General features: G+C 49.8%; 3 protein-coding genes across 13 annotated transcripts; 1 reads left to right on the top strand and 2 right to left on the bottom strand.

Moving 5' to 3' along the window:
* Positions 1 to 100: 100 nt before the first annotated feature.
* tsen2 (TSEN2 tRNA splicing endonuclease subunit) lies at positions 101 to 5,154 on the bottom strand. 11 transcript variants are annotated; one of them, XM_057029614.1, is made up of 12 exons: positions 4,287 to 5,063; positions 3,832 to 3,898; positions 3,712 to 3,751; positions 2,191 to 2,376; positions 1,922 to 2,099; positions 1,773 to 1,838; positions 1,649 to 1,699; positions 1,372 to 1,537; positions 935 to 971; positions 559 to 670; positions 375 to 433; positions 101 to 296 (listed from the first exon to the last, which is right to left on the bottom strand). In XM_057029614.1, the coding sequence occupies exons 1-11, from the start codon at positions 4,641 to 4,643 to the stop codon at positions 392 to 394; spliced, it is 1,302 nt and encodes a 433-aa protein (XP_056885594.1). In that variant the 5' UTR covers positions 4,644 to 5,063; the 3' UTR covers positions 101 to 296; positions 375 to 391. The 11 variants fall into 11 exon arrangements, 8 of the variants coding, with proteins under 8 accessions (XP_056885594.1, XP_056885590.1, XP_056885595.1 ...); XM_057029610.1 differs by having other exon boundaries at positions 375 to 464; positions 4,287 to 4,802; XM_057029615.1 differs by having other exon boundaries at positions 375 to 464; positions 1,922 to 1,962; positions 4,366 to 4,800.
* Positions 5,155 to 5,310: 156 nt separating this feature from the next.
* LOC130523968 (MKRN2 opposite strand protein-like) lies at positions 5,311 to 7,177 on the bottom strand. Its single transcript, XM_057029626.1, has 4 exons — positions 6,836 to 7,177; positions 6,553 to 6,602; positions 5,798 to 5,966; positions 5,311 to 5,723 (listed from the first exon to the last, which is right to left on the bottom strand). Exons 1-4 carry the CDS (start codon positions 7,042 to 7,044, stop codon positions 5,504 to 5,506), a joined length of 648 nt encoding a protein of 215 aa, XP_056885606.1. The 5' UTR covers positions 7,045 to 7,177; the 3' UTR covers positions 5,311 to 5,503.
* Positions 7,178 to 7,596: 419 nt separating this feature from the next.
* On the top strand, positions 7,597 to 11,794 carry mkrn2 (makorin, ring finger protein, 2). The gene is made up of 10 exons (XM_057029618.1): positions 7,597 to 7,798; positions 9,487 to 9,615; positions 9,741 to 9,865; positions 9,962 to 10,075; positions 10,156 to 10,331; positions 10,468 to 10,533; positions 10,604 to 10,752; positions 10,850 to 10,960; positions 11,039 to 11,183; positions 11,292 to 11,794. Exons 1-10 carry the CDS (start codon positions 7,773 to 7,775, stop codon positions 11,457 to 11,459), a joined length of 1,209 nt encoding a protein of 402 aa, XP_056885598.1. The 5' UTR covers positions 7,597 to 7,772; the 3' UTR covers positions 11,460 to 11,794.
* The last annotated feature ends 231 nt before the right edge of the window (positions 11,795 to 12,025 follow it).

Here is a 12,025-nt window from a genome sequence, read left to right as displayed (position 1 = left end):
TAAATTCTGTTCAATTAAATTCCAAGATTTGGTTAATTAATTTGGTTTCGTAATTTATGCATTATTCTTATTCCTACTTCCAGCGAACAGTCCACCACCATTTATTTATTCACATTTTATTTTATTAAATTGAAATCATGCCCACATCTCAGAGTGTGTTTAAACAGTAAGTGAGGAACAGAGAAAACCATCATGCACCAATTAACTCCTCCCCAGTGTCAGGGTCAGGGTCAGGGTCAGACGTCGTCGTGCTCAACCCGTTCTCTGGAGGACACCCACCTGCTGACGATTATTTCCTGTTGAGAGAAAACAAACATCTTTTCCTCAGTCTTTACTGCAAAATGACAGAACAGATGTGATGTGAATTGTATTACCTGAACCTTTAGCCGACTCAGACATTCAGGTGAGCGGAGCTCATCATCCGACAGGTCGTCTGGGTAAATGATGTAACACAGCATCAGCTCCTGTTAGCAAACACAGCAAAACAGGCACGCTGAGGGTGTCTCAGATGAGGGATTGGGACTTCACTTCACTTCACTTGTTTCCAAGGTAACACACCTTGGAAACATTGGCTGTGATCCTACTCAGAGCTGCAAGAGAACGCCACGAAAACAGACGCATCCCAGGGCCACTGTACGAGTTATGGACCCGCTCGACCACCACCGAGTAACTGCGGGAGGAGAACAGGCTGAGCGTGTAAAGTGAGAACGCTTTTGGGTCCCGAGAACATTCTGGCTGGTCCTTACAACTGTACAAATGCGTTGCAGGGTTCAGACTTGGTTCTAAGGTTCAATTTAGACTTGGGCTTCGGTCAAAGTTAGGCTCCAGGTTATGTTTAGTTGTCATGGTTCTGGTTAGGATGTGGAGTTGGGGTGGATTCTGTCTATGAAAGTCCATAGAGAGAAGAACAAATGTGTGTGTGTGTGTGACTTACCTGGCGTGGTAAAATGGAGGTCCTTTCCTGTACAACACTGAAAAGAGACAGCGTGTCAATCACACTAACGCGATTCCACCTCCTGATGTTTAATGGGAGATTCTTTCAGCGCCGCACATCTGTAATAAAGTTTGGGACGTTTGTGTCCACATTTCAGGTCAAGGTTAAACCCTCTCCCTCTGAGAAGGCTCAGTTATTCCGTATGTGCAGGTTAGGTAACGTTAAAGTATTTATTTCCAGTCCATCTGCCGGACATAAAGAGATGTAAAGTGACTGCTGATGGGGGGGCAAGCAGGAGGCACAAGATATCAAAAATACAGTTTATCAACAGCATATTTAAGGTTACTATATTTACACTAAACCAAGGTTATATGAGACGGACACACGGGCTGCTCGGCTATTCAGTACAGATGGAATCATGATGCGTGCGCTCTTACAGAAGTCTACACCATACTTGGCACCGCTCCCTCCCTTCGGGATCCACCCTTTGCTTCGAAAGTGCTGGTAGGCGGCAAACAAGCTGATGAAGTCCGTCCGCAGGGAGCAGAAGTTCCTCCACAGCTGGAGGATGGACAAGGGCTCCTGGCCAATTACACAGACGGTCTGCTCATCAGTTCAGCCCACCTCCCCACCCGCACCATCAGCACATGAGGATGAAAGACAAGCCAGATCGGGAGGTTTGCCCTCTGGGACTGGCTGCTGTAGGACAGTTACCTGGTCCAGGTAAACACAGAGGCAGCCCAGACTGTAGACCAGGAAGAAGGCCTGTAAGCAGACCCACAGGTGTTAGTCTGTTGAAGGGGCCACTTTGGGTCATGATGTGCAGGGGGGGATCTACCTCCTCCAAACTGAGTTGCAGGTACTCTGTGAGGGACAGTGGTGACCGCCGCAGTTCGCCACAGATCTAGAAGCACATGTTGTGATATAGGGAGGAGAACATATGGTTCTGCACAGAATGGAGCAGAACGGTCCTCAAAATATTCTCACCTCAATGTCAGAGGAAACAAGGACAAACCCAGGACCTGGAACTGAAACATAGAGACCTGGATCAGGTTCAGGGTCACCTTCGGAGTCCTGGTCTGAGGTGGGGTGAGGACATGGATCCAGACTGCAAAAGAATTGTTGGGTTTTTTTCCCGTTTGCAGCAGAAGAATTTGTCAAGCGTCTGGAAGAACGTGTTGTTGCATGAGTGGGTTTGTTGTCTTGGTGTCAGGTGTCCAAATCAAAGATCAACATCAGAAGGCTTTTGGACCTACCTGGAACACCCTGTCCTCTCAAGCTCCATCTCTGATCCACCTGCTCGATCCTCCCCTCCAGTCTCTGGCCTAATATTCTCCATCTTGACTGGTTCAGACAGTCGAAGCAAGGCCCGCCTGACAGCCTGTTGGTCCAGTCCTTGAGCAGACAGGATGGCCTCCACCCAGTCCAGCAGGTCCTTGTACCTGGACAGAGGCGAGAGGAGTGGAGTGACGTTGAGCCCTGCTGAACGTGCAGGTTTGCTCACTTCATTTATTCATTTATTAGTCATTTATTCATGAAGGTTATGGACAGAATATCAGTTAAAAGTGCATAAAAACATAGAACGTAAATGCTACAATATGTTGTGCATTTCATAGATCTGATCTTCTACACCTGTGATGGGCACAATCAGCCAATCACTGATCTAACCCTAACCCTAACCCTGATCTCCTCAGTTCACCTGTTCTTACGTGCAATCCTTGCACCACCGTGGGGAAGCTGTCCGATGATGCTATGGAGACGATGGGAGACCTGCCCCAGGCTAGCTTACAAAACCATCAGCAAAAGCCTCGGTGAGAGATTAACACTACTAGCACCACTATGAGTCAAGAAGACACCCGAAATGACCATCACGTCCCCGGGATCTGGCGCTCCATGCACAAGTTGCCTTGTGGAGGGAAGATGATTGGGAGAAAAGTTAGGGAGCAACCTACAACTCCACAGAGATCCAGCAAGGTCTCCATGCTCAGGACAGCTCGTACAGGCCCGCCTGAGCTTTGCCATCAAAGATCTTCATGACTGACAAACATCTGGTCAGAGCAACAAAAGAGAAGCCCGAACAGAAGCATATGAAGGTGGAGGAACTGGTCGGGCTCCAGACCGAGACCCGACAGAATACCTTTGGAGGCAGCTGAAGCTTCCTGCTTGTCAGAACCAACCCAGAGACCTGAAGGGTTTCTGGGAAGAGGAGTGGGTGGAACTCTTCCTGAGCTGGGAGCAAACATGTGACCAACAAGAAACATCTCATCTACATTCATAAATATAATATAATATAATATATATATATATATAATATAATATAATATAACAGCACAAAACCTTCTGATCTTTCATCTCTTTGGGAATAACCACAAATCCTCATTGTAGCTTCAGAAAAGCTCAAAAGTCAACCCAACAGATCCCAAAATATCTGCGAGCATCTCTGGACCATCTCTCTCCCAGCCTTTGAGCTGGGATCCACATCGGTGCTGCTTCTCCAACATTCTCATCGTTGCACTTGTGACCTGAGCAGCCGACCCCTCCTGCAGGAACAAAAGCAAAGCTCCCTGCCACCAGTGCCCCATCAGGCCTCCAGCACTGAGCTGCAGACCGGGGGTGATGTGGAGGCCCTGCCTGATGAGCTCAGGGCTCCACAGTCTGGACAGTCCTTTAAAAGAAGACTTTTTAAAGGAATCTCTTGACTCGTAAATGTTTGACCGCCAGTGAGTCAGCGCTAATGTTCCTGAGTGGAAGGAGCAGCTGGACGTGATGCTACTCACCTGGAGGGTGTGATGACTGGCAGGAACAAACCTTCATGCTCTGTAACACACACAGGCATCAGGCCAATGCAGTAACGGGGTAAAGGGGCAAAAGGGTCACCCACCACGCCGTCAACTCACCCTCCCACCGCTCAGAGATGCTGTGTTCTGGTCGGGCTCTGGACAGGACGCCTTTACCCAAATAACCCTGCAAGCAGAGTCTCTGATGAAGCTCAGTGGTCCAAGCTTTTCATAACTGACTTATCCAGCTCTAATGTGCTTGTTTGATCTGCTCTGGGGGACAGAGGTGAGGAGAAATGGAGAGGAGGAGAGGAAACAAGGAGGGAGAGGAGGAGAGAGCAGGCCGAGGAGGGCAAGAGGGGACAGGACAGGGGCAGCCAGGAGAGGGGCAAGAAAAGGAGGTAAGAAAGAGAGGGCAGAGAAGAGACGAGGAAAAGGGCAGAAGGCGGCGAGGAGAACGATAAAATACTTTTTGGACTCTGTATTTTTAAAGACGCATTTTCGAATAATTCTGATATCATTTGACATCGATTTGACGATGAAAGAAGTAGTAATTTCATTTTGACAAATCTCACCTTCGCATAATGTGTTAATGATGTAACAGAAGTGAAGAACAGCATGTTTAAACTGAGCTGGTGGAACAGAAGAATGGACCTGATTGTGGATCCGACCTGATTGTGGATCTTCTTGATGTGCTCCGGGTGACAGACGAGAACATGTTGGTTGATGAGCTCCGCTCTCAGCTCGCTGCTCTCCCCCGGGCCGCCGCTGTCCCCCGGGCGGCCGCTCTCCCCCGGGCGGCCGCTGTCCCCCGGGCGGCCGCTGTCCCCCGGGCGGCCGCTCTCCCCCGGGCGGCAGCGCACCGGCAGCGCACCTCCGTATTCCTCCTGAATTCGATTTCGTCTCTTCGGCGGGCGAAAATCAGCCTGCATGGCATCTGGACCGGGTCAAACTATCATCTACTCACAAAATTAACTTTGTGTCGTTTGAACCACGTTCAGCGTATTTTGTAACAAACCAAAACTGACCGGAGAGGTTTCGCAGTTGGACGCGGAGGTGTCCCAGATTCTCTGTCCGACTGGAACCGCCGACCGTTTTGTTAGTTCCGCCTTCAGATTAACTCTGGGAGTGTCGATGACGTATGTCAAGATGACATTGTTGCATAGCAACAGTAACATGTGCAGCATACAAGCCGCACTATTTATAGTTTGTCGGGTCCAGATTTATTTTTAGTATAAAATGCTGGCAAAGCCAGTCAGATTTTATGCTTTGGTTTCATTAAACATTAAAGATTGAAACAGTATTTTACTCTATTTCCCATTGTCAATTGTCGCCCGGGTGAAGAACCCAATGGAGAACAGTTCCAGAATCCGAGGACATCAGAGCTGAAGTCAAAAAGAAATAAAAATGTAATATTGTCAGGTTTCAAAGAGCGAGGCTTGTTCACTGTCTGGGCTCATTTCTCCAGCAGAAGACTGAAAACTGAGCTTCAATGGACTTTAAAATAAATAAATAAATAAAAAATAAATAAATGTGTTGTTTCATCAGTAGCTCTTTAAGTGAAGATTTTGAAACAAATTGGGAAATTGAAAGTTACTATTTTATGATTAAATAATTGGATGCCTTTTTATTTAAATACATCACTGTCTTTCATTGTAAAACAGACTATTATTGTCTAGAGGAGTCCCAACAATCCAAACACTTCCCTGGCCTGGATTATTATTGTCTGTCCAGATCTTCTTCATCTTGACCATTTCGGATGCTTTTCCCCATCAAAGTCAACCATGAGACACTAATGGCCACTAACCACATCCTGCCTGTCCACGATGTAATGCTGATGGGACTGGATGTGCTGGTACAGCGTCGTGAACTGGGAGACCCTCTTCATCCTGGGGACGATGAAGCTGAGGGTGAAGGCGTCCCTGCTCAGGGGGCCGCGGCCCTCCGCTGCCAGGACGCCGTTAATGAAGCCCAGACAGAAGCTGAAGCAGTTATGGTCGTCCTCCTGGAACCTGAGAGGCACACACACACACGTCACATCCTGAAGATAACGGATGCATACAATAAAGTGTGTGTTATCACTGACTTATGCCAGACTGGATCCCACATGGACCCTTCAGAGAAGCGGTCCAGGTACTGGTCCCACTGAGCCAGCAGGTGGAACATGTCCGGCCCAACCAGGGGGATGCTGACACAGCATTCCCACCCACGCTCATCTCTGCGCACTCCGTCTTGGGTGTAATTATAAACAATCCCTGCACACACACGCACGCACACACACACGCACACATGGACGCACGCACACACACACACATGGACGCACGCACACACACACACACACGCACACATGGACGCACGCACACACACACACACACACACGCACACACGGACGCACACACACACACACGCACGCACACACGCACACACGCACGCACACACGCACACACACACGCACACACACACACACACACGGACGCACACACACACACGCACACACGGACACACACACCACACACACACGCACACACACCACACACACACGCACACACGGACACACGCACGCACACACGGACGCACACACACACACACACACACACACACACACACGCACACAACACAATTCATCTTTCATTAAACTGTGTCTGTTACAGTCAGATCTGTCTGGAAGCAGTTCACAGACATCCAGTCGGACCCCAACAAGCCGCAGTGGCAGGAGAAACCTCCCTTTAACAGTCAGAAACCTTCACCAGGACCAGGCTCAATGCTCAAAATGTCATCGCCAGTGATTAATGCTGTAATTGTTGCACACATGACCAGAAAAATCCTTCCTCTTCAGCTTACCTGCAGTGTTGGAGATTCCCGTGTGCAGATCTGATGTCCCACCGAACTCTCTGAGGAGGAACCAGCAGGAAATGAGCTGGGTGAACTGGTCTCAGCTGGTTGAATTGGTCACACAAGTTCAACCGGGAAATAGAAACTTTAGTGCAAACAGACACGAGTGGGTTACCAAGGTAACTGGACGTGGTTAATCTATCATCCTCTCCTCTAACCAGTTTTTCATTGTGGGGTTAAACACCTGTAATTCGGGGAGGGGGGGCGAGACTGACCGAGGCGGAGACAATACCTGTTGATGTTGTCGTGTGCCGGCGCCACCAGCAGGCAGCAGGAGCTCTTGTGTCCGTTGCTGAAGGGGGACGGGAGGCTGACTGGGGCTTCCTGCAGTCTGCCCCCCCTCAGCACCTCTCCACAGCCGGGACACTGCACCGGCACCACCAAACAGAAGATCTCCTTGTGACAGTGTGTCAGACGGATCACAGAACCATTCATGTCCATGGATGTCCTCAAACTCTCCTCTAATTCCTCCCTTTTTCTACGTCTTTTCTTCTCTCTGTCTTTGTCTTCCCTCCCGTGTGTCACACCTGGTTGCTAGGCTGCAGCCTGTCAGGTGATTTCAGTGCATGGCTCTGACCAATCAGACTACAGGTGTTATCGGACTAACCCTGACGAGGAGATCTTTGGACCGTGGTGGCAGTCTATCTACCACATGGACAACATGGAGACATATTTAGTCTCTGAATAGATCCGTTCGAGTTCCTTCCATCTTTAAAGATGTCCAGATTTTTAAAGCAGAACACTTTATCTGAACTTGTACAATCTTTGTTGTTGAACTGTTTCTTAAAGTGAGCGTTTAACTTCATGAAACCTTAGAACCGACCATGACTCTTTGATGTCTCCACATCGTAGCAACCCTACCTGAGGGTATTTTACTGCTAGCTGTAGCATCTAATGCTACTGCTAGCAGTAGCATATAGCAGTAGCATCTAATGCTACTGGCTATTTTCCACTCGTGCCAACACAATAATGTTTTCTTTAGGGTGGTTTTAATCCATATTGATTTGATCCGTCATCTCTCTGTACCTCGAGTGATGACGTCAGCTGCAAGCGGGTCAGAAATGAGGAACCTTCATGCTGGAGCTGCGGTTGCCAGTCGGGACGCTTTCAGAGAGGCACCAATGTGCTAAAGTAGAAGCGGTTGTTGCAACTGACGCGCCGCGAGCTCGATGACCACCAAACAAGTGACGTGCAGGTGAGTGCGTCATTCGGTATATCAGGTGCTCGTGGACTGTCTCACCTGTCTGTCTCTCACGCGCTCTCCGTACCTCCGACATCGGGACCGGCGCTCTGGTCTCGCCTCACTACTTTAGCTGCTAATCATTAGCTTGTTTTTAGCCGTATAGGCTTCTGGTAGACGAGCTCCGGATTCCAGATCAAGTCACAAATCACCTGGAAGCCGCAGGTGCACCGACCGCGCGGGTCCGTTCTGCCCCAAGTCTGAACGTGTGAAAGTAACCTGCGAGGGTTTCCGGCGGTTCCCTCCCAGAACAGACGGTGTCTCAGAACAGACGGTGTCCCAGAACAGACGGTGTCTCAGAACAGACGCTGTCTCAGAACAGACGGCGTCCCAGAACAGACGCTGTCTCAGAACAGACGCTGTCTCAGAACAGACGCTGTCCCAGAACAGACGCTGTCTCAGAACAGGGTTCTTCCTGTTCACAACAGGTGAAACTCTAGATGTCACCTGGCTGAAGAAACTGAGCTGCTTGAGTGGTTTTCTGATGTTAGAGTGAGTTATGATGGGTTAGGGTGGGTTATGGTGGGTTAGGGTGGGTTATGGTGGGTTATGGTGGGTTAGGGTAGGTTATGGTGGGTTAGGGTAGGTTATGGTGGGTTATGCTGGGTTAGGGTGGGTATGGTGGGTTAGGGTAGGTTATGGTGGGTTATGGTGGGTTAGGGTGGTTATGGTGGGTTATGGGGGTTATGATGGGTTATGGTGGGTTATGATGGGTTATGGTGGGTTATGATGGGTTATGGTGGGTTATGATGGGTTATGGTGGGTTCTGCTGGGTTAGGGTGGGTTCTGGTGGGTTAGGGTGGGTTATGGTGGGTTATGGTGGGTTAGGGTGGGTTATGGTGGGTTATGATGGGTTATGGTGGGTTATGATAGGTTACGGTGGGTTATGATGGGTTACGGTGGGTTATGATGGGTTACGGTGGGTTAGGGTTATGGTGGGTTATGGTGGGTTAGGGTGGGTTATGGTTAGGGTTAGGGTGGGTTACGGTGGGTTACGGTGGGTTATGGTGGATTATGATGGGTTATGGTGGGTTATGATGGATTATGATGGGTTACGGTGGGTTATGGTGGGTTAGGGTGGGTTAGGGTGGGTTAGGGTTATGGTGGGTTATGATGGATTATGGTGGGTTAGGGTGGGTTAGGGTGGGTTCTGGTGGGTTCTGATGGGTTCGGGTGGGTTAGGGTGGGTTAGGGTTCGGGTGGGTTCTGGTGGGTTATGATGGGTTAGGGTGGGTTAGGGTTACGGTGGGTTAGGGTTAGGGTGGGTTCGGGTGGGTTAGGGTGGGTTACGGTGGGTTATGATGGATTATGATGGGTTAGGGTGGGTTATGGTGGGTTAGGGTTAGGGTTACGGTGGGTTAGGGTTATGGTGGCATCGGCTGCAAATGCCCCCCCCCCACTGAGATCCCAATATTCCGACAGCAGTTTTTTGTGTTGCTGGACACAAAGATGCATAAATGCCTAAAAGTGACGGGAGATTGTTGGCCTCTCCAAACATTTGGACCTGTCCAAATGTTCAAGAAACAGGTGCAGGAAAATAAACCTGAGAATGGTCCTCATGGTCTTTCATTGCATTTAAATGTTTGTCTTTCCGTCTGACGCCTGTCTGGGCTGGGAGTGAGGGTGGAACCTTTGTGTTGCAGGTATTTCCTGCATGGTGTGTGCAGGGAGGGCAACCATTGCCAGTTCTCCCACGACCCCTCCAGCAGCAAACCCTCCACCATCTGTAAGTTCTACCAGAGGGGAACATGTGCATATGGGGAACGCTGCAGGTAAAGACAGGAGCGACAGCCACCTCCTCCACACACCTGAGCAGCATGTTCTGCTTCACTGGCCTCATCGTAGCGTCGTGCTTCCAGCACTTTCTTTGAGGATTCAGGTGTTTCTGTGTGTGTAGGTATGACCATGTGAAATTATCATCCAGAGGAGGAGGAGCCTTTGATATGGCAGGTGTGGGAGGAGCCAGGGATGGCGCCTCCACCAGAGGTGCGGCAAAGAAGACGTTTGTCCATCAAGAAAGAGGTGATTGCGTAACTCTGCTCACACAGGCGTCAACTCTTCACACCAATGTTTCTCTAGCGAGCGTCCTGCTCCTTCCCTCCGTTCTTCTCTCCCCAGAGAACATGTTCAGAGCTCCAGCAGAAAGCTTTGGGGCAGACGTCATGGCTCCAGCCCCTCACACATACGTGGATGCCATCAGGACGGGTCTAAGTTCTTCATCACAAGATCACAGTCAGATTGAGAGAACGCCTTCATCAGATTGATGTTGAACGTGGGATGTATCTGTGAATGTTTCCATGTGCCCTCTCTAGCCCCTCCCACCATGGCAGGGGTGAACCAGGACCTTCCACGGCTGTGTCCCTACGCTGCTGTTGGTCACTGTTACTACGAAGAAAACTGCATCTACCTGCACGGCGACAAGTGTGAGGTGTGTGGTCTGCAGGTGCTCGACCCCCACAATCCTGAGCAGAGGAGCATGCATGAGAAGGTGAGGGTTCTGCCATGTTCTCCAGCATGGACCACCCTTGATGGTTCATCAACAGCTGCTCCAGTCTGGCTGAGCAGCACCTGCTGCCGTCTGCTGTTTTAAGATGTCATCTGTCTCTTCACATGTCTGACTGTAGATGTGTCTTCTGGCCTTCGAGGCGGACATGGAGAAGGCTTTTGCAGTCCAGCTTAGCCAAGAAAAGGTGGGTGTGGGCAGGGCCCAGGTCTCCTGGTGCCACCATCAGCAGTACTAACTGGTGTGGGTTTGTCCAGGTGTGTTCTATCTGCATGGAGGTGGTGGTTCAGAAGATGAACCCATCAGATCGTAGGTTCGGTATCTTGTCCTCATGCTGTCACGTTTTTTGCCTGGCCTGCATCCGAAAGTGGCGCTGCACAAGAAACTTCAGCAACAAAATCATCAAGTCAGTCCAGATGCAGGACAGTCTCATGTTTAGGGGGCTTTGGGTCTCCAGAATCACCGTTGTGAGTCTGGATCTGGATCATCTCTCTCTGTTCCAGGTCCTGTCCAGAGTGCCGGGTGGCCTCAGAGTTTGTCATCCCTTCAGTCTACTGGGTGGAGAACCAGGAAGACAAAGATCACCTCATCGAACTGTTCAAGTCTGGAGTCGGGTAAGCGTCCGTCCTTGAGTGTGTTGGTGGAGCCGTGGACGGAGCAAATGACGCTTCTGTGTGTGTGTGGCTTCACAGGAAGAAACCCTGTAAGTACTTTGATCAAGGCCGTGGCTCGTGTCCCTTTGGAGGGAAATGCTTGTATCTTCATGCCCTCCCAGATGGAAGTCGAGCTGAGCCTGAGCAGCCCCGGAAACAGCTGGGCTCCGAGGGAAATATCCGGGTCAGAGCTGCTTCGTTCTTTCCTTCAGCACCTGGCTCCTCCTGGCCTCTCTGCTCTTAACAGTGGGTATGGGGTCTAAAGTTTCCATCCCTTCTCTCATCTCTTCAGTTCATGAACAGCGTGCGTCTGTGGGATTTCATCGAAGAGCGCGAGCAGCATTCGGCCCCCCCGCTGCAGGCCTTTGCTGATGACATCAGCGAGCTGAGGGAGCTCTTTGTGCAAATGTCAGGCCCGAGCCCGGATGAAGGGGAGTCCCAGTCCAGATCGGCCCCCTAGAAGCTGCAGAACCCTCCTTTTGGAGCCAACATTCGTCAGCGAACAAACGATCAGTAACTCTAACCGACATCATGTGGTCTTTGTGTGTTTGATCTCTAGATCTTCAGATGTTCATGTAAATACAGTAATTAGTCAGTGATTAGTCAGTGATTAGTCAGTGATTAGTCAGTGATCGTGCTTGTCTAAAGGTTTTTTGGAAGCTCCTTGTGTCACCATTGTTGAATCATGTGCACCAGCTCACCGTCTCCTGTCCTGGGCCGTGATGTGGCTCATGACAAACGTGTCAGGAACAGAACTCCACAGAAGACATTTAATAAAGAAGCTTCTCACCTCTCTGAAGACTCCACTTCCTGCTTTTACATCTGTGAAATGGTCTTCAGCACTCAGACATCCAGCACTTAATACAATAATGGTGGAAGTTTAAAGGTAACGGACGACCAGTCCTAAATTTGGCATCTTGTCACATTTTTACGCCTACAGGCCGATTCATGCCTATACGCCTATACGCCTATACATGCCTATACGCCTATACTGTATGCCTACAGGCCTATACGCCTATACATGCC

The sequence above is a fragment of the Takifugu flavidus genome, chromosome 4 (genome assembly GCF_003711565.1).
Source record: "Takifugu flavidus isolate HTHZ2018 chromosome 4, ASM371156v2, whole genome shotgun sequence".
Classification (NCBI taxonomy): Eukaryota; Metazoa; Chordata; class Actinopteri; order Tetraodontiformes; family Tetraodontidae; genus Takifugu; species Takifugu flavidus.
The sequence above is the reverse complement of the archived record's forward strand: the minus strand, read 5'-3'. Positions and strand labels throughout refer to the sequence as shown.